We start from the raw sequence: 20,745 nt of genomic DNA, 5'->3' as shown, positions 1-20,745 counted from the left end.
TTTTCTGGAGAATGGGGTGCTCGGAGCATAGCATGGACCTCGCAGCAGACTGGATGGGAGGTCAGGCTGAGGGCGGTGGCCTTGGTGGCCAAGCTTCAGCCACCTGAGCCAGGCTGCTGCTTCCCTTCAGCTCCGTGTGACAGGATCACACCAGGCTCTCCGTCTACACTCACCGAGGGCCCGTGACCTCGGGAAGCGCAGCCCGTGGTGCCTTGGCTTCTCTGGGTGTCAGGTGCGCTCTCGGGCGGGGTGGGCCCGTGGGGGGTGGGCAGAGGCAACCCCACCTGCCCTGAGGCTCATGTGGTGGGGGGATATCCCAACGGGGCCCCACTCTGTCGTGGTGATGGTTTAGTCCAGATTTAGTTCCTCATAAAAATTCAAACAGCCCAGGCAATCTGTGGGCTCCGCGCTTCTGGGCACAGGCTTGATTTCACTGGAGCAGACAGTTTGCGTCTCACTTGAAACGGGCCCCTCCTGGTGGCACCCGTGAACCCAGGGGTCCGGGTCGGGATGGCCCCGTGTGTAGGAGGCCAGGAGCTCCCCCACCAGCTCCATCTTGGCCGCTGTGACCCAGCAGGGGCTGCCCAGCTGCCCAGCCCTGCACTGGCCCCCGTTGGGATGGGAGAAGGCAGAGTGAGGGGGTCCTGACCCTGGGAGGGACTCTTGGGTGAGCAAGACCTGCAGGACACAGCAGTCACTTTCCTAGAGTGTGGGACCCTCAGACTTTGAGGCTGTGGTGGGGCAAGAAGTCACGGTGGCCTTCTGGGAGGAGGGGGCATCTGGCCTGGGGGTGAAGGATGTGGGCATCGCAGTAGCGGCGGTGGGGGGGTGACTCCCAGGGCTCGGGGCAAGTTAACGGTGTCGCGGGGCCAGCTCTGTGGTCAGCCCCGCTCTGGGCCGGCGGTGGGATCTCGCCCAGGGCCCCCGTCCCAGCTAGCCGTTTCCCAGGTGGGGGCTGCGTGTTTGGGGTGGGGCACCCCGCTCGGGGGGGCAGGTCGGGGAGTGTGCTGGGGTGGGAGGCAGCTGTGTCCCGAGCTCCTTCAGCCGGGCTGGTGCAGTCCTCGCAGAGGGGTCTGGAGCCAGGAGCCCCCAGGTGAGGGGGGTGGGAGGGCACGGGGGGTCCAGCCCTGCACGGCCACCAGCTCACGCTCCCCTCTCTGGCCTCGATTTTCCCATCTCTGGAGTCGGGCAGGGAGGACGGGCCCCCACCGGTGGGGTGACAGCCTGGTAAAGGGGCGTCCGGAGAGCAGAGGGGAGGTCCTACCTCTGGCCTTTGGCTAACTTGCCCGCCTGTGCCTCAGTTTGCCCCTCTGTAGGCGGCGTGGGAAACCCTTCCGTGGGGATGTTGGGAAGCATGAGAGGGCGCTGGGTCCCGGCAGCCGAGGCGCACCGTGGGTGCCCTGCTGCTGGTGACATAGCCCCCCCACCCGCTCTTCCGTGACCTCGGCGGCTGGGATGTTCCCACGGCCGGGCAGCCGCAGGAAGCCATCTGGAGGCCTTGTTTACCCTCCCCCAGCCTCCCTGGCAGGAAGTCACCGGAAGGGCCGTCCCGAGGGGCCCCCAGGCCTGTGAGGACAGCCAGTGGCCGGGGGTCCCCAGTGGAGCAGGGGGGCAGGGAGCACGGAGGACTGACCAGGGCGGAGCTGGGTGCTCCCGGGCCCCCTGGGGCACGCGGGCTGGAGTGCGGGCGGAGCTGTTCATCAAATGTGTCCGTCGGTACGTCCAGCCTGCTTGCCACCCCTCCCCCGCACGGGCCTCAGATGGGGCCCAGCATGGCCATGGCCCATGAAGCCCAGCCTCAGCCCTGCTGCTCTGTGATGGTCGGGGAGGGGTAGGGCCCAGGGAGCCACAGGGGGGCCCCTAAATGGGGCCAGGGGGACCTCGGTGCCAGCTGGTCAGAAGGAGGGGGCAGGAGGCAGGGGGCAGGCGAGCAGGTGTGGGCAGAGGCTGTGGCCTCTGGGAGCGTGGCTGAAGGGAGCGGGTGCTGGGAGGTGAAGCAGAGGGGTGGCAGGGTCTGGGGGCGCGGATGGTGGTGGTAGGGCTGGTGGTGGCCCCGAGACTGTTCTCTCCACGCTCCCCTCGGCGACCCTCGGGTCGGCCTGCAGGTCTGGACATGCCTCCAGCAGGATCAGGGCCCGGCTTCCGCCCCTCGGGACGTGCCCGGCTGCCCTGGCATTTGCAGCGGCCCCGATGCCCACTGACTGGCCCGAGTGTGGCTGGCGGGGCCCGGGGACGGTTCCCACGGACGCTGCCAGCTGGGTCTGCCCGGCCCGAGGAAGGACGCTGACCCCGCGGGCCCTTGGCTGCTTCGCGCCCGACGTGCCTCCGCCCTCAGAGGGAGCCTGGGGGGCTGGGGGGCAGGCGGCCCTGCCCGGGGGCCTCGGGAGCTAAGGAGCACCCCCCCCCCCCCCGTTTCTTCCTGTCCTCACCCCTCCCCTCCCCGTCCCGCCTCCCCCACTCTGGCGGGCTCTGTCGCAGGGTCCTTATGGGCAAAGCCCTCCCTGAGAGTGTGCCGGGGTTCTGGGGGCAGGGTGAGTGTCTCCCCCACCCCTCCCGTGAGGAAGTGAGCGTGAGAACCAGGACTTGGGGCGGGATCCGGGATCCAGGAGCTCGGTGGCCGGGAGGCGTGGCCGTCAGCGGGTCTGGGGTGAGACTGGATGTTCTAGTGGCGTCCGTGGGCCTGGCCCAGGGGGTCACCAGCTGTTTCCGAGCGCCTACTGCGCGCCGGGCCCACTAGTCTGTGGCCCAGCCACCCGGCTGGCCTCCAGGTGTGGGTGCCCCATTTGCAGAGTCCGGGCTGCCCCCGTCTGAGCAGCCCTGGCCTGGCGCCCCGCTGCGTAAGGGGGACTAGAGAGGCTGTAAAAGGTGGTGGCTCCTGCGTGCCCAGGCATGAGTGAGGCAGCGAGGTGGGGGCTGCGTCCTGGGGCTGCTGAGACCCTCTTACGATGAGAGAAGCCTGGAGGGGGCGTGGGGTGGGGGGCGCTGGGCCAGGAGTCCAGAGCCGGGGGAGGCTGGCCTGGGGATGGTGGCTGGCCTCAGCTCCCTACGCTGTTTCTTCCTGGGTGCAGGGGCTGTGTCGATGGCGCAGGATAAGGCCGGGGTCCCCACTCACCTCCCTTTCCACAGGGGGGCCTGGGTGGCCGCTAGATGGAGGGCAGGAGGCTCTCTGTGTATTGGGCAGTCAGGTTGGGCAGGAGCTCTTGGAGGGCTAAGGGCCTCTCTTGCTGTATCAGGGGCTGTGAGCTGTGGGCATCTGGCCCCAGGGTCACCACCGGGTTGCTGTGGCCAACTTTGTTGTCGTGCCAGGAATTGAACTTTTGTCCCCACGCACTCCCTTGGACCTGAGCACAGCCATGGACAGCATCTAGGTGTTTGGTGTTTGTGAGCTGGTGGGCGGGCCTCCAAGGAGGGGGGAGGCATTGGATGGGCAGGTGGGGCCAGGAGGGATCCTGGGTAGGTGACAGCATAGGAAGATGTGGGGACAGAGTGCTCCTGGCATAGGGCAGGTCGCTGGGAGAGCAGGAGCACAGGTGAAGCTGGAGCAGAGCAAGGAGGGGAGTGGGGGCAGCAGCCGGTGGGTGGGGCCTGCAGGGGTGGGGAGGGGAGTGGGGGGGCAGCAGCTGATGGGTGGGGCCTGCAGGCGTGAGGAAGGGAGTGGGGGGCAGGGTGGGGCACCCAGGACCCAGGATGCCCGGGTGGGGGCTGGCTCTGGGTAGACGCTCCCCAAAGTCTCGGTGACAGCGGGTGGCCGAGGCAGTGCTGTCTCACCTGTCACCCCCCCCCATGGAGGCTCTCCTGCCCCCGCTGGGGGTTCTGGGGGTTTCTGTTCCTCTCCTGGTGCTCGATTGTGTGACACACCTGGACCTGGGGTTGCAGAGACCAGCCCGCCCCCGTGGTGCCCGAGACTCAGGCCGCCCAGCGCTGCCTGCCCCGCGGGTTCCCCTGGAGGCCGGGCCACCTTTCTGCTGCCGGCCCCTTCCTGCCTCCTGTCTGCCCGGACGCCCGGCCCGCGTGCCCTTCTCAGGGGGCCCTGGGGCCTGGGGCTCTCCAGCAGGTCACACAGGGCCACCCAGCTCTCCGAGATGCCCGTCCCTGCTGCTCATGAGCTGGGGGTGGCCGGGACTCTGGCAGTCCCCTGGGCGTGTGCCGTTTGGGGCTGACGGAGACGGTGGCCCTCGCACGGGGCCCGGTGCTCCGTCGCTGCCGGCTGGGAGCCCTCCGTGCCCGATTCACCTCTGAAGCGCTTTGCCCTGCTGTCTCCCTGCCCCTTGAATAAATCTTTGACCCGTGCTCACTTCCTCGTGCGCGTGTTTGTAACCTCTAAAGATGCTCTGACAAGTCCTTCCTGACCTTGAAGATGGGCCCCGCTGCCCAGCCTGGAGCCCTTGGGGGGCCCACCTGTCCCTGCCCAGCGGCTTGGTGCACCCCTGACAGGCCCGGGAGGGGGCCGACCAGGGGCTCCCACCCTGTTCCACGCCCACGTTCCTGCCTGGACCCCCCAGGCCCTGCCCCCCACCCCCCGACCCCCGGCATAGTCCCTCCCTGGGTTTCTTCTCTCACGTGGGCGCCTGAGGAGCTCCGCTGGTTCCGCTGGGGGGGGTGTAGGCCTCCTGCTGCTCCGGTCCGCGGGCGCCTCGGAAGAATGGGCGCTTGTGGGTGTTTGTTGGAACAGCCCCCGTGTGAGCCCTGCTCTCTGGTGGGCACAGTCCCTGCAGGGGACAGGTGTAAGGGGGACGGGCCTGGGAGATGAGCGGAGCGTGGTCTCCACATGGTGGACTGGTTCTCAGCCACGAAGAGGGTGAAGCCTGACGCGGTCACCACATGCCTGATGCTGAGCCAGGGGAGCCAGGCACCACAGCCACGTGGGGCACGATTCCATTTCTGTGGCAGATCCGTGGAGATGGGCTCCGAAGCCGATGAGTGGCTGCCGGGGGCTGGGCAGCGGGGCAGCGGCGGGGATCGGGGCCGGGGGGCATCGGGGCAGGACTGCAGGAGGTGAGCCGTTGCTTTTTGGGAGGCTGGAAATGCTTTGGAACGAGCTGGTGGTGACGATGACACGACACCGTGAAGATGCTAAAAGCCACCGAAGTGCATTCCTTAAAATAGTTAAAATGGCAAACGTCACGTCAAGCAAATTTTATCTCAAAAAAAAAAAAAAATGTAGCCAGCTCCGTGCCCCGCAGTCTGGCCTGAGCAGTTCTCAGGTAAAGTCTGCGAAATAGGATTAGGGCAGCTCTGCCCGGGCGTCCAGCACGGGGGGACTTGATCCGCGCTCAGCCGAGAGGGCAGACCCCGCTGGCCGCGCTTGGGCCGAGGGCGCTCGGAGGAACCGGGGCGGCATCGCCGAGTCTGGTCGAGGGCGTGACGGGCGCCGGGCTCCGGGACAGGTCTGGGTTCTGGTGCGAAGTCCCCTGCCCTCCCTGCTTTGTGACCCTCCTGACCCCCGATGCGGTGTGGCTGTCGTCCTGCGGGGGGGCAGGCTCCGCAGGGCCCGGGGCGGGGGGCGGCTCACGGCACTGCTGAGGGTCAGACGACGGGAGGCGGACGCGGGCCTGGTCACCTCTGCACACGGCCCTCCCCCGTCCGTCCCTGGACGCTCTCCCGCTGACCATGCCTTGGGGGCGCCGGCCACCGGGCCCGGGCTCTTCCTTCCGACACCAGGGAGCTGCGCCCCAGGGCGTCCTGGTCCCCAAGGTGCCCACCAGCAGCCGCGCCACCTCGTCCTGGCCCGTTCCGCCGGAGGAAGCCCCTGAGCTGCGGCGTGCCCCCGGCTCCGGAGCGGCCTGCCACGGCACTGCCAAGTGGGACGAGGTTCCTGGGCCCCGGGGGCTGGGCTCCCGCCACCCCCAGCCCCACCCCTGGTGCAGCCCGGGGAGAGGGGGCTGGAGCCGGCGGCGGGCTGCCAAGTGCAGGTCTGCCCCCAGCCTGGTGGCACGGCCGGGCCTCCTGCTGCCCCGGAGGGAGCCAGGCCCGCGGGCGCCTCCGTCCCTCATACGGTGCCGGGAGGTTTCTCAGAAGCCCCGGAGAAGAGGGGTTGCCCTTGGGTCTTCCGGGTGTGACGGTCCCACGCTTCCCCCTCTGGGAGCTGGGCAGGCGCTCAGGGGTCCTGACGCCGGCTCCCCAGGACGTGCCGTGCTGGGGCCTTTGCTGCCTTCTGTCTGGGGAGGCGGCCCCGACGGTGGGGGTGGGGCCGCTGAGGGGCCGGCAGGGGCGCCGGTGAGGGTGGCATGGCCGGCGCTTCGTGGGGGCCTGGGCGGGGTGCTTCCCCTCTCGTGGACCCTCCCCTCTCGTGGCTCGCACCTTCTCACTGCCCGCTCGGGCTAGGTATCCGGCCTTGCTGTCCTCACGGCTGCCGACGGCTGCGGCCAGGAGCTAATCCTGCCACCCTCGGGTCCCTGTCACCACCCATGACCGCCTTGGGGACCCCTAGGCAGGGGACTGGGGGTTGGTTGGGGGTCAGGGTGGCCTGGCCTGGGCTCTGGCTCTGTCTGCATGTGATGGTCGCTGCCCTGACAACCAGGAGATGGTCCAAGCCACATGGGTGAGCGGGAGGCAGGGAGGCCAGGCGGGGAGGCTCTCCTGCCCTCCCGGCTGGGAGGCTGGGGCCTGGGGCCGGCCCGAGCTGGTGTTCCGAGGTTCTGCGAGATGCCCACTTTGCTTGTGCCTGGTGTCAGAAACCTTCTGCAAATGGGCTGCTGGCTGCCCCCTGCCCCAGGTCACCACGTGTATAGGGGACTAAAGGCTCTGGGACATTTTGCAGGAAAGAAGCCCCCTGGGCGTGCCAAGGAACCCGGGGGAGAACCACCGTCCTGCACGTGGGTCCTCCTGCAGGGCCTGCAGTCCTGTCACAGACCCCGTGGGTGTCTGGCACAGAGGAAGCAGTCGAGGGGCTCAGGCACGGCTGCTTGGGAGGGAGGCGTCCTCCCAGACCCCAGAACAGCCGTCCGCAGCTCCGTGAAGGAGGAGCTTCCAACGAACCCATCTTACCGATGATCCAACTGAGGCCCAGAGAGCTTGAGGGATGAGCCCGACATCCCACAGCTTGCGGTTGGGGAGCCAGGATGGGAACCCGGCCAGAATCCCAAGCCGGTGACCCTCTGGGAGCAGTCACAGCCGGAGCAGGAATATGGGGCAGAGCCACACCTGGGTGGGGGTGACGGAGGGAGCTGGCCTGGCTCCGCCTCCGAGTCTCATGCCCTCTCTGGGCCTCGGGCTCCCGTTGGTTTCACGGCTGATGGCACCCACGAGGTTATGACCTCTACGGGGTTAGGGCTGCACGTGGCCCCCGGGGCCGTGGGTGCTCACACTGCCCTGGGCTGTGTGTGCTCGGGGCTCGAGCTGCAAGGGCGGGGAGCGGAACCCCTGTTGCTGTTGCAGAGACGGGACGGGGTTCCTTGTGCGCCCGGGGGTGTAGCTCAGGGCCTGGCGCACTGCGATGGCCTGGGGGTGCCGGGGGGGCTGATATGGAGCCGACATCCTAGCGGTGCTGGGTGGGCTTCTGGAGAGAGGCGGCTCGCAGAGGACGGGTGGCGGCGCTTGCCCAGCACCTGGGGGGGGACCTGCAGGCCCCTGTGCTGTGCGTCCTGGGGCCGGCGACCTAGCCCTCTTGCACTGGTTTTTTGGGGGCTCCGGGGGGCCGCGTCTCGCTGCCAGGCCGGCCCAGAAATAGCCGTGACCTTCCGCACCCAGCTTGGCAGCGCCCGGGGCCGAGAGGCGTACGTGCGCCCGGCTGAGTCCGCACAGGGCGGTGGGGCCGGTTATTTTGGACGTGGCCTCCCGAGGCCAGGTCAGAGCTCTTTCCCGTCGTTCCTGAAGGCCCCTCTGACGCGCGTCCACTAGGGCCTTGGCCCGCGGCCCTGGCTACCTCGGCCATCTCGTGCCCCCTTCCTGCCCGCCTGGCCCGCAGCGACCCTGCGTGCGGGGTGGGGGCAGGGGTGGGGGCCCCGGGGCCGAAGCAGGCGCTGGGTGACGAGGCTTCCTGGAGCGCTGGCGTCTATTGGAGGGCTGGGCCTCCACTTCCCGACCAGGGGTGGTTTGAGGGAGAAGATGCGTCGGAAGCGCCCACCCTGGGCCGCCTCCGAATCCCGGCGCGGGCCCTCATGGGGCTGGGGCCTCAGGCCAGCACTGACCGCATGGCCAGGGGCTCAGTTTCCTTATCCACGAAGTGGGCTGACGGGTGCCTTCGGGACCGCGTGGAGGGACCTTACACGGAGGTGTCCTGGGCCTTCCCTGCTGGGGGGGCTGCCCCCTGCTTGTCCCTGGGATGTGCGAGGAGCGGTGAGCTGAGCCTGGCTGAGCATCACTCAGGCTGCGGGTGCCCCGTGGACCCGGGCACAGCCGGCCGCAGTCCCCTCTTCTGGCCAGGCTTCTGGAGGGTGGTGAGCAGCGGCCTCCACGCCACGATGCCCCGAGGCCCAGCCACCGCGGGCCACCAGCTTCCTGGGCAGCTGCTGTGTCGTGCCGTGGGTACAGTGGCTGGACGGGCGCGGGGACTGGCCGCTGAGTCTACGGGCAGAGCCGCCTCCCCTGAGGATGCTGGGCTGGGGCCCCGTCCTGCTCCCCGCTGGCATTGGGCTTGACGCCGCGTTCCCTTTGCCTGCTGAGGGTCCTGTGTGTGCACCTGTGGCACGGGAGGGGCTGGGGGGCCCTGGGCAGGGCGGCAAGGACTGGGGCTCCCTCTGGGCCTCCCCATCCCTGGCTGGGGCTTGACCTGGGGGCCTGGTGTGTCCATGAAGCTCCGCGCCCTGCTGGGCCCCATGCCCGTTCTGGGCACCGGCCTGAGGGGACCTTGGAGACCGGGTGCCGTGTGCTGGGAGTCAGCGCCAGCCCCATGGGGCCTGGGGGACAGCACTGGGGGCTGTGGGTGCAGGCTGGGGCAGGCTTTCCAAGCTCTTCCTCCTGGAGCCCACGAGTTCCCGACCCAAGACCCTACGCTGCAGAGTAACGGGCTGCAGGCTGGAAGCTGCTGACACGTAACCAGACCTCTGGCGCCGGGGCTCCCCAGGCAGGAGGCTGGGGGCAGGGGAGGCCCCGGGGGCAGGGGGCTGCAGCGGGGACTGTAGAGCGCCCGGGGTGAGGGGTTGGGGCCCTAAGGAGCGGTGAAGCCTGGGACTCGCCCATCACTAAGTGTGCGGTTTGGGACACAAGATGAGTCCCTCCCTGTCCCCTCCAAGACAGGTGCCGGGGCAGCATGAGAGCTTTGTGGTCTGACCTCCAGGCTGGGCCGAGTCTTCCCGGGCCCAGGGGTGGGCATGGCGGCGGCGCCTCGGGTCCCCACCGCCTTGGCACAGGCACCTGGTCTGGACATCCGCCTTGTGGCACGAGTGAGCCACCAGGCTGTGTCCCTGCTGGGTTCCCACGCACGCCGGGTGGTGGGCGATGAACGCGGGTGGTCCTGTCTGACCTGCCGACCTGGTCGACCCGAGCTGTCCTGTCCTCTTGTCGGGCCTCGCGGTCCACTCGTGTGCGCCGACCCTCTGAACTGCACCCTTCCTTGGGGAGATCTGAAGGGGACGTGGCCCTGCCCTCCGGGGACCCAGACTCTGGGTGGTCCCAGGAGGACGTGGCTGGGAAGTGGAGGCAGGGCTGCTGGGGCGAGGAGAGGTTCGTGCCGTGGGGTCGGGAGAGGCGGGAGGGGAAGGTCAGCCAGATGGAGGGCAGGTGGGGACAAGGGACAAGGGACAAGGCCAGGTGGCAGGTGTGAATCACAGCCGCTGGTGGAGGCTGCAGTAGGTGCGCTGAGGAGCCATAGGGTGGGCCAGCGGGCGGCTGAGGAGGCCTCTGGGGGTCCGGCCGGGGTCCTGGGGAGGGCCTGAGCCTGGGCAGTGGGCCCGTGGGAAGGCCTCGGTCGGGGGTGGGCTGGTGGCAGCTGGCAGGCACCTGGTGGGAACCGGGGTATGTGTGTGTGTGGATGGGGGCTGCCTGGGCAGGGGGCGGCCGTGCGGGGGCAGGGGGTTGAGGCCCCTCGTACAGCCAGGGCTTGCCCTCACTGGTCACCTGAGGGGGCAAGGCACAAGCGTGGGCTTCTTGGTGGCCTCTTGGGGCCAGGCTGGCCTGGGATACCCCCACCCCCATCCATCCTGGTGGGAGGAGGGACAGTGACCCTGGCCCGCAGGGGCAGGAACAGCCCCTCCCTCTGGTGGGGTTCCCACTTCCTCAGCGCTTCTGCGGGGCCTTGGGGCCCGGGCCTGGGTGGGATGGGCTGGCGGGCGGCCGCTGGCCTCCCCGGCTTCCTTGTGGAGGAGGAAGGACAGGACAGGAGGAGCAGAAGGCGGGCTCGCAGGGGGCTCTGGGTAAGCCTGGGCAGCTCTCTGGAGCCCTGGGACAATCTGGGGGGGTGCTGCTTCGGTTGGGGGGCAGCCCGGAGAGGGCCAGGCCGTTTCTGTACAAAGAGCACCCCCCGCAGCAGGGGACGGGGCCTGGAATCCCCCTCCCAGCCTGCAGTGGGCAGGGGAGGGGCAGACAGGGCCAGAGACGGGGGAGTCCCCGGGCCGTCCCCTGACCCCCTACCCCGCCGCCTGCCAGGCTGGGCCTTGGTGCCTCCCACTGTCTCCGGGCTGGCCCTGTGCCCGCCCCTCCTGCCCCCTCCCGGCCCCCTCGTCTGCCCCCCCACCTCCCGAGTCTGGCTGCCTTTGGATATGGGGCCCTGGGGACCAGCAGGCCCAGCGGGGGCAGGGGCCCTCCTGCCTGCCTGCCGCGGGGTCCAGGGCGCTCCCCTCGACCTCAGACCCAGGTCTGAGTGGCCCAGCCCCACTCCCCTGCTGCCCCTGCCGCCTGGAGCCCTGGGAAGCGGAGGGAGTGTGGTGGGAGCCAAAGTCTGGGCGGGGGATCCTTCTGGGGCTGCCCCGCCCCGCCTCCCTCGGCACAGAGCGGCCTTGACGCGGGAGGGAGGCGGGCAGCCAGCGGGGATAAAGCTGGGCGGGGGCGCTGCGCCCCGGGACTCCGACTCCCCGACAGGAAGGGAAGGCGGGTGAGTGTCCGGAGCTCCCTGTACTCCTGTGGTCCGTGGGGGTGGGAGGTGGGAAGGTGGGGCGGCGGGAGGCCTGGCTGTGGTCCCGGGTCTGCTCACACCCCCTCAGCTGGAGCCTCAGTGGCTTCCTCTGTCAAATGGGGTGCGGGGGGGGCGCCCCGGTGATGCAGCCTTCTCCTTCCAGAGCCCACACTGGACCGTGCCTGGCTCTTGTGTCCCCGGGGGGTACGCCCCTCCCCTCTGGGCCTGGCTCCTATCATCACGACCACGTAGTTGACCACTTATCGTTAGCAGGGGGTGAAGGGAGGTGCTGTGGGTAATCACACCGTGACAGCCCGTGTGATCGGGCCGTCCCAGGTCACCTGGTCGTCAGGGGTCCTTGGAGGTGCTGTGGGGCCGGCCTGCCGGCTGGCGGGACCTGTGGTTGGCGCAGCCGCCCAGATGCTGACGGTGGCCACGCCCTCTCCCGCCGGGGTGCAGACCTCGGACCTGCAGACCCACATCCTCGTGTGGCTTTTACAGCAGCTCGGAGGACCCCAGGGGTCAGTGGGCTTCAGGGAGGCAGGGACCCCCTCCAGGTCCAGCTAAGGAACGAGGAGGAGCGTAGGGCCGGCGTGACCCTAAGGGCCTTCAGGCTCTGTCAGGAAGCGGGTGCTGGGCAGGTGCTAACTGCCACCCATATCCTTAATCGGTAGCGGAGGGCGGCTTGGAGGGTCGCTGGCTGTAAGGCTGGGTGTCGGTGACCCCCTGAGGGGTCTGCGGGTGTAAGCAGGAGCGGCTGGGCTCTAAGCTGGGGACCTGGGGGCTCTCCTGTCTCCTGGGGGCACAGTGGTGATATTCGGGGCTGGGCCTCCTGGCCCCTACTTCGGCTGCCCTGCAGCTCCTGTGTTTATTACAACCGCCCTGGGCCCCGGGTCTGCACGGGTGAGGCTGGCGGGATTCGTGGTGGGGAAGGGCAGCAGCGGGGACCCGGGGCCTAGGAGCGGAGCACCGGGTTCCAGGCCGCTCTGCTCCGCCGCGTCTGGCCCCCGCGTGCGGTGGGGCCCTGGCCTCGGGCCTCAGGTGGGGGCGAGTGTGGGTGTACGGGTGGGGGTGAGGGGGACGCGGGGCCCCAGATGCTTCCCCGGGTGGCAGCAGGAGCAGAGGCTGGCGAGGATCGTTCCCGCTGGACTGGCGTCGGGCTGGGGGCCAGGCCACGTTCCTGGGGTGCATCCTGCATGTCCGCCCGACGGCCCCCTTCCCGGAGGGCCACCCCCCGTCTTGTTTCTGGCTGATGCAGTCCGTTGCCTGGCTCTTGTGTGTCCCCCCGCCGACCCCCATCCCACACGGTGGGCCCCCTGAAGGTTCACTCACCCCTGGCCTCTCCTCCCCCCGCCTCCCCTCCCCTCCCCTGTGCTCTCTGCAGGGGCCCCGGAGCAGAGAGGGTGCTGGGTGGGTACACATAGGAATGAAAACTCAGTGGGGGGAAACCCCAGCAGTGAGGGCACCCAGGGCTTCCTGGAGGAGGAGGGGCCCCTACCTGGCCTCGAGGGTGTGCAGTGTCTGGGGGCATCCTGCACAGGGGGGAGGGGTGACCGCCGCCATGCATCCTGCAGGCCCGTCTCTGCCTCCTCCTACCCCTGAGCTGAGGCGGGGAGGGACGGGGCCAGTGGGCCAGGCGGGAAAGCCGGAACTCAGCTTGGGGCCATAGGGAGCCACAGGCGGTGTGCGAGCAGCAGCCGCAGCAGGAGGCCATCCTGCCACGTCCAGGTCTCACTGTTGGGACCTGGGGCGTCTCTTGATGCTCACCCTGGGGCGGGGGGTGGGCCGGCTGGTGGGAGGGAAGGGGGCAGGGTGCGGAGAGCCCCGCGTCGGGGAGCGGGGTGTGCAGGTGTCTTTCCAGGGCCACCCTGTGTCCCCCAGTGTGTGTCTCAGGTGGCGTCCTGGGCAGTCTAGGCTGGGGTAGATGGGGGTCGTGGCCTGGCGGCCCCACAGGGCCCGAGGCTGGGGAGGGCAGGGTGCTCCGGGGCGAGGGGTCCTGGTCTGCACGCTTCTCGGGACCGAGCTTGTGGTTCCTGGCGGCGTCCCCGTAAGGCGGCTGCTGCCCTCCCTCCCGCAGAAGCAGGCACAGCCGGTAAGGGCCCGTGGTCACCCCGTCAGGGACGACCTCGTGAGGAGCCCGTGTCGGAACTGAGCCTGAGGAGATGGGCTGCCGTGGGGGCCGGGGACCGCGGAGGGGGCCGGCGTGTGGGGGTCGGGCTGGAGCTCCAAGGGGCTGGTGCTCTCCAGGTCAGGGGTGCTGGCAGGATGAAACCGGGACCCCTGTTTGCCAGCCTTGGGGTGGGGGGCAGGTGTGACCCAGCAGCCCAGGGACATCTGAACCCTGTATGTGACAGCTTGGGAAACTGAGGCACAGGAAGGCCTGAGGTCTCTTCCAGGGCTGGGGGCGGGGGACCCGGGGTCCGGAGTGCTGCCTGCGTGGGGGGCACCCTTGGGGGGCAGTCTGGGGGTGACCTCTCTGGGCAGGGGGATGGGGGGTGGTGGCAGCCCCGTCTGGGGGGCGGGAGGGCTGGAGCCTGTGCCCCTCTGCTGACGGCTTTCCCTGCATCTCTGAGCTTAGCCCTGGGCCTGGCGCTGGGGGTGCTCAGCAAACGCTCGGTGGGAGTCCTGCGGTCTGGAGGGGGAGCAGGGCCGGCTGCAGGGCACACAAGGCACAGCAGTGCTCAGGGCCGGTGCTGGGGCTGGGGTGGGGGCGCCCCGGTCAGCGCCGGGTGGGTGGCGGGGCTCCAAACAGGGGTGGGCAGTCCTGGGCATGCCATCCCCTCACCTGGATACGCTGTGGCCAGCGTGTCGCCGTGTGATGCCACGGGCACCTGGCAGCAGGAGCCACGACCTCCCGCCCCATCCTTGGCCCCAGCTGTGGTCTCCCAGCAGGAAGGGCCTGGGGGACTTGGGGAGCCTGGGGGGGTGTGGGGGTGCCCCAGCTCTTGGCCACCAGGTGAGTCTGTGGAGAGGCAGTGGGGGGCCACCATTTTCTGGCTATCATCGCCTCCCCCTGTCTGTCCCCTTGACACCCCAGCAAGGCTAGTCGTATCTTTACAGGTCAGGGGCCGGGACCCCGAGGGGAGGGGGTCGCAGGCCGTGTCGGGTGAGCCCTGGCCCCTGAGCCCGAGGCCGGCCCTGACCGTCACGGCTGGCGCTGTCCCGGGAGCAGCTCTGGCACCGCTCCCTGCCACTAGTGACAGCTGGGGTGGAGCCCCGCAGCCTCACCTGTGCTCTCGGGGGGCCGCCTGCCTGCCCAGCGGTGCCAGGGGCAGGTGGCACGCGAGGGTGGCCGTGGGGGTGCGCCACTTGCTTTGGCGAGCCTGCACCACGCCCCCCGACACCAGGTCGTCATTATAGCCACGGGGGGCAGTGGGCACGGCCGGTGCGAGGCCCGGGGTGGTCGCGGCTGAGCTCCGGGGAGCCTGCTTGTGGCGCTGCCCACCTCGAGATCCCGGCGGGAGAACAGGTGCCGCCCCAGTGGAGACCGAAGCCCGCTGTCATCAGCTCCGCTTCCAGGTCCTGGCCCGGGTGCCCCGTGGCCGGCTCGGAGCTGGCACCAGCTCGGAAGGTGGCTTTCCTCCCGGGCAGTGTCTCCATGTGCAGAGGAGGCCGCGCGCCCCGGAGAGGGCAGGCCCGGGCCCCGGGCGGCACAGGGCGTCAGGGCAGCCGGTCCGGCCCCGACGAGGTTCCGGGCAGCAGCAGCGAGCTGGGCTCCCCGCTGGCCAGCTGCTCCAGGAAAGCCGCCCGGTCACCTGACCCTCGGCGCTGCCCTCGGCCATGCCCGCCCCGCCGGCCTAATCGGCTCGGCAGCTTTCCTCCCGCTGGTCCCCAGCCCAGCGGCGGGCGCTCGGCAGGCACTGGGGGGCCGAACCGATTACTCAGGGAGCGTCTGAGGCAGAGAGGTGCTGCCAAGGAGTAGGAAGCTCCTGTCACTGGAGGTGTGCGGGAGCTGGGGGCCTGGGTGGCGTAGGTGACCTTTGAGTTTCCTCTGGACCTCAGGGGCTGAGATCCCGTGATGGGTTCTGGACATTTCCCAGATCTGGACCTCTGCCCAGAACGTTCGGTCACTTGTTCCTTCCATAAACAAGTGGGGAGCCCTCCTGGTGCCAGGCCCTGTGCGGGAGGCAGGGTGGGATTGACGGGCTCCGGGTCCCTCCTTTGGGACATGCCTTCCCCGGGGCTGGGACACTCTGCCGCTGAAGGGATTGGGGGCAGGACAGGGATGGAGGGGGTGGCAGTGCGTGGTCGGCGAGTGGGGGGCGGACCCTCAGTCCTGCCTGCTGGGTGCAGGGGTGGGTGGGGGCTCCAGGAAGGTTTCCTGGGGGGCCGGGGTGGGCTTGGCCGGCTGACGACTGCCCCCCGGGCTCCCCTAGCCGCGTGTGGACTTGGGCTCGCTCTGGGAGGATTCCAGGAACGGCTCCTGCTCTGATAAAAATAGACTTCTCCGAAGGGCTTGGGGTTGTGCCAGCTGCAGCAGGTGCCCCCCAGGCCTGGCCGGAGCGGGTGCCCCAGGCGGGGGCGGGGGGGGCAGTGTTGCTGGGGCCCAGGTTTGCAGCCTGAGCAGCGCCGTGCGCCCTGTGTCTCGGGCACAGTATCAAAGAGCTCGGTGAGAAACTTTTACCTTGTAGGGGTGAGGAGGATGCAGACGGGGGGCGGGGTGGAAGCAGTTGCCCAGAGGTCCTTTCCTCCAGAGGGCCAGAGTCGCCAAGGGCAAGGGCTTCTGCGGCTCAGCAAAACTCAGCCCCGAGCGTGGTTCTGCTTCCTGGCTGTGTGGCTTGGGCGGGTCACGCAACCTCTCTGACCCGCTGTGTTTCATCAGTACAGTGTGGCCAGTGTGTCTCGTTCATGGGAGGCAGTGTCTGGCACGGCATCGGGGGGGACAGACCCTCAGAAAGTGGTCAAGGTGGGAGACGAGACTGGTGGTGGCGGGGTCACCGAGTGCCTGGAGATGGCCTTCGGGAAGGTGCTGCTGGAAGTGGGGAGCACTGCAGTGGGAGTCCTGGCCCGAAGCCCACGTTGGTGCCGAAGGGAGGCACGGGGGTAGGGGCTGTGGCCTGGGGTCCTTGCACTGCTGGGCAGGCCACCTGGCTTGGTGAGGGTGCACCTGTGGGTGGGGCTCCTGCGAGGCCTCCTTCCTGTCTGCTCACCCAGCTCGCTGGGGGGGCCCGGGTCACGGGCACGGGTGATGCTCTCTGGGTGTACGTGCGGGGAGAGCCTGGGAGGGGGCCGTGTTCCGGCTGGGCCCCTGCCAGCACCCCTCAGCCCCCACACCCCTCCCCGGCCCTGCCGCTCTGACTGCTGATTGCAGGGGCCAGGCTGGCTGGCTGGGAGCCGGGCTCAGAGCCGGGTTCCCAGCAAGGCGAGGCCTCCTGGGACCCTGCGCGCTGGGGGCTCTGTCCACCCTGCTCCACCTCTCTTCTGAGGGCCTCGGGCTGGCCGGGGCAGGTGCGGCGTTGACCGTGATGCCAGGCTCTGCTCCTGAGGCACATGGTCTGGGGAGCACTGGTGTTCCTTACCTGGTGCTCCCAGGTGGCGAGGCCAGGACCCTGCTGGAGGACTTAGGCCCAGACCCTGGGCACGGTTCCACCTGGGAGCCTCCCAGAGGGCCTGTCGGTGAGGGTGAGTGGGATGTGGAGACGGCTCCCTGGCTGCCGTGCGCGGGCTCCTAGCCCCAGTGCCTCGGTGTCCCCATCGGCACACAGCAGGGGTGGGCGGGATGATGGCCCCCTCAGCCGTGGGGAGGAGCCAGTGAGGACCAGCGGTGTCCAGCACAGGGTGAGGTGCTCAGGACGTGGGGGAGTCCTGGGGCGTGAGGCCCGAGAGCTGGGCAGGGGTCCACCAGGCCCCCGGGGGTCCGCCTCCCCAACCCACCTGCGCAGGGGCCCCTCTTCTCATTGGCCGCGTGGACAGCTCTTCCTGCAGGACTTTGGCCTGGGGAGTCCCCTCTGCTGTGGGACGCCCTCCTGCCAGAGGGGCCGGGGAGCCCGGGAGCGTGCAGGGAGGGCGCCCAGGCTGCTGGGCTCCTGCTGTGAGGCCCCAGGGCAGGAGGCCGGTGCCTGGGCCGCAGGGCCCCGCCTCGCAGGGCCTGCGCCCTCCCCTCTGCCCTTGCATTTCCCCTTCCTCCTGCGCTTCCTCTCCCCTGCGCGGCCCCGCAGCCCCTTTGTTTGCCTGGGCAGGCCGGCGCCCGCGGTTATATTTAGGCGGCAGGTGTGGGAGCCCAGAGCCGGGTGGCCCGCGGGCACCGGCCATCCCGCCCACGTGATGCCCCCGCGCTATAAATAGCTCCTGGACGCGGGGCCGCCGAGCATCCCTGGGAGGCCGCGCGCCCTGCGCTCTGGGTCCCTCCCGGTCCCTCCCGGTCCCTCCCGGTGCCTGGTCCGGCCCCGCGCGGATGGAGTCAGCGGCGGGCTGTGCGCGCGCGTGAGCCCGGGTGAGCTGGGGCGGGTGAGGTTGCCGGGGGACCTCGGCCTCGGCCGGGGGAGGGGCTGCACCCCTGGGACCAGCTCCAGGCGCCAGGGGCTCCTGCAGCGCGGGGCGTGGTGGCCCCCGCCCAAGACCCCGCGGGCGCTGCGGGTCCCAGCCCTGCCCACGGGGCTCCCGGTGCTCCCCCGCCCTGCCTGGCCTCTCCTGGGACCCCACGCCGTGATCTGTAATCCCCGGCATCTCCCTGGGTCGGGAGGGGCTGCTCGGCTCTGAAGCCCAGGCGGGGAGCAGGGGAGCAGGGGGGCAGGGGGCAGGGGGCGGGCTGTAGCCTCCCTGAGTCTGGACTCGCCCTCCTGTGAACCGGGCTTCAGGGTTGCTGTTGCCGCCTCAATTTGAGATTGAGGAAACCCACGGTCTGTCTGGTCGGGGCCCAGAGGTGCTGCTGCCTTTCCCTGGCCTGTCGCCTCACCTGCGGACCCAGATGACCCGGGTCTCCTAACGGGTCCCCACACGATGGCTGCTCTGGATACAGCAGAGGGTTCGGTGCCTGCAGGTGGAGGAGGCTGCTGGGGGCCAGGAGCCGGGATGTGGGCCACAGGCAGGAGGGCCCGAGGGGACCCATCGGCTGCCTCATGGTGCTGGGCATGGGGGTGGCCGCCGGCGAACTTGGGTCGCCCCTGCCTAGGGGCCCCGGGGCTCACTGGGGGGTGTCGTTGGGAGGAAGGGCCCCCTGGGTCAGCAGGGGTGAGGCATCCCAGCCTGCTCCCACCTCGACTCCACACAGACAAGCGAGGTGTGGGGTCAGACCCCAGTCCAGCCTGGGCCAGACCCCTGACCCCCGTCTAGCCCGGATCCTGCTCCCGCCCCCCAGCCAGTCTAATGCCTCACTCCTGCCCGTGGGGGGCAACTTCAGCCCCAAGGACCTGTTCAGGGAGCCTGGGGTCTCCCCGGGTGGACGTGGGGTGGCAGGGCAGCCCCTCGGGGAGAGGCTGGTAGTCCCGTGGCTTCCTTGGGCCTTTTTTCTTCTTACTTTCTGGTAAACACACACACATGCACACACTCGGGATCATCGTGCCGTCCCAGGAGGGACAGGTGTTTGTGTCGTGTTCAGGGCGCCTGTGGCTGTGTCTTCCCTCACCTGTGCTCCGAGCTGAAGCTTGCTCTGGGCCCGCTTGGCTTGGGGCCGGCTGAACCGGGACGGGCTTCCTTCTCTCTGCCTGTTTGCCCCTCCGGGGGCCGTGGGTGAGGTGTGGCACCTGCCCTGAGCCTGGGAACACCGGGTCAGCTGGTCCCTTCATGCCCAGGGTCCCAGGCCTTGGGCCCTTCCTGCTCCTAAGCTGAGACCCCACGGGCTCCACCTGCCTGGAGGACAGCTGGAGAAGGGGTGCTGGGGCGGGGGCAAAGGTAAGAGATGGTGGGTTGGGGGATGGAGGGCCTGGCCGGGTGAGCAGGTGAGTGCCGCTGGTGGGGCTGGGACCACCTTCAGTGGCTGGAGGGGTCACGGCCAGAGGGACCATGGGGGCATCTCTATAACTGCTCATTGTGCAAGTGGGGAAACTGAGGCCATCAATGTGCCCAAGGCCCCCCAGCCAGTCTGTGGGGTGAAGGTGGGGCTGGGTGCTCCTGCTGGGGTTCCTGGGCCAGGAACTTGGGGCCAGAGAGGGAGAGACAGTGTGGAGGTGCCTGATGGCTGTCTCTGCAGCCCGGCCGTGACCCTCCCTGGGCCCACCGTGGGGTGACCCACCCCTGGCCACCTGCACCGTCACCCTTGGCGTGTGCCTGGTGGCCGCTGGCCCTCTGGCCGTGGCGGTCGGCCTCTGCTTCTCCCCGAGGGCAGAGCCCTGCTTGTTTACTCCCGTGCCTGGCCAGCCCTGTGGGTGAGTGGTGGAGAAGCAAGGGGTGGAGGCTGGCAGGAGCCGGAGGTTCCCACGGGGCACCCGAGAGACGTGTTTACGGTGGTTTGCCGCCGTGAGCGGGGTTGGAACCCCGTGTCTCCCTGTGTCCCGGCACTTTGGCATCCGGGCCTGAGCCCCCTCCCTGAGGACGGGCCGCCCCGGAACGATCTGGGCTCAGAAATTCCACAGAGGCCCGGAATTCCGCAGGGCAGTGTGACTGTCCCTGGGCCGGGGTGGGTGTCTGCCGGTCACAGGCTGCAGGGGTGGCCGGGCCCCGGGGGCGGGGGCGGACTAGGCTAGGGCGGGCCTCTTGCTAGGGACTGCCTTGAAATCTGCTCACTGGGGTGCAGCACGCTGCTGGGGTGTGTGTCCCCGGCATCCCTCCCTCTGTCCTTTTTCAGGCCACCCTGGTGTGGCCGCCAGGGCTGTGAGTCCGCCCCGCGGGAGCTGTCCCTCCTTGTGCTCCCAGGTGGGGAAGCTGAGCCCTGACGAGGGTCCCTCACTCCCCCGGCACCCCTCCCCGGCCGCAGCGGCTCCCCAGGACCCCGCCGTCTGTTCATTTTCTCTCCTGTCCTCCTGCAGACGGTGCCTGCTGCTGACCAGCCGGGGATTTATGGAGAGGGCCTCGGGGGGCAGCTCCGGATACTGCCGGGCCCAACATCACTGCCACGCCAGCTGCTGAGGAGGCCCCGGCGCCTCTGGGCCTCACCATCGCCCCCGCCCGCCCATGGCCCCCGCTGGCCCGCCCCGGGCCGGCCCTGCCGCCTGAGCCCCCGGGCCCCCCGCCGGACTCGCAGTTCCCCGATGGGGTAACGTGACGGAGGCCCCGCGTGTCTGTGCCCCCGCCCGCCGCCCCCGCCCCCAGGCTGCCCCGTGGCTGCAGCCGCGCTCGGGCTTCTCCGGCCCCGGGGGCTCGGGGCGCCCCTTCCAGCGCAGGGGGCCGCTCGCCCTCCACGGGTGCCGCGCGGAGCCCCGGCGGCAGACTCACGCTGGGCTTCGCGAAGGGTCCCCGGCGGGGCTTCGGTGGTCCCCTTGGCCCTCCGCGGACCTGCTCCCAGAGGCGGGGGCCCGGCCGGCGCTCCGTGGGGGCTGCGCATTTCCTTCTCCGTAGAGAGCCGGACTCCTCGCCGCCCGGCTCCTCCGCCTCCCAGCTATCTGCACCGTATCTGTGCTGCTGGGGCGGCTTGACGAGGCCTGTTCTGGGGTCTCGGTCTCCTCGGGGCGTGGGGGGCCCTCCCTGCTGTGGTCCCACAGCCCCGTGCAGCCCTCCTCCTGGGGCCCCGCCGTGTCCCGGGGAGCATGGCTCGGATGAACCGGCCCGCCCCCGTGGAGGTGAGCTACAAAAGCATGCGCTTCCTCATCACGCACAACCCCACCAATGCCACCCTCAGCACCTTCATCGAGGTGAGTGGGCCCCGGGGGTGTCCGATATGC

At 69.7% G+C, this 20,745-nt stretch overlaps 1 protein-coding gene across 5 annotated transcripts in view; it reads left to right on the top strand.

Annotated features, from left to right (window-relative positions):
- Positions 1–20,745, top strand: part of PTP4A3 (protein tyrosine phosphatase 4A3) — a 31,103-nt gene that overhangs the window by 4,782 nt on the left and 5,576 nt on the right. The window contains exons 1-2 of one of the 5 annotated variants that reach the window (XM_072733803.1): positions 14,813–14,931; positions 19,894–20,715. In XM_072733803.1, coding sequence (XP_072589904.1) covers positions 20,611–20,715 — 105 coding nt within the window. In that variant the 5' untranslated portion in view covers positions 14,813–14,931; positions 19,894–20,610. Of the gene's footprint in view, positions 1–14,812; positions 14,932–15,576; positions 15,600–17,232; positions 17,424–18,911; positions 19,781–19,893; positions 20,716–20,745 lie in introns of those variants that run through there. The other 4 variants (XM_072733805.1, XM_072733802.1, XM_072733804.1 and 1 more) reach the window with 4 other exon arrangements.

Source organism: Vulpes vulpes, chromosome 13 (genome assembly GCF_048418805.1).
Source record: "Vulpes vulpes isolate BD-2025 chromosome 13, VulVul3, whole genome shotgun sequence".
NCBI classification, from domain to species: Eukaryota; Metazoa; Chordata; class Mammalia; order Carnivora; family Canidae; genus Vulpes; species Vulpes vulpes.
The sequence above is the reverse complement of the archived record's forward strand: the minus strand, read 5'-3'. Positions and strand labels throughout refer to the sequence as shown.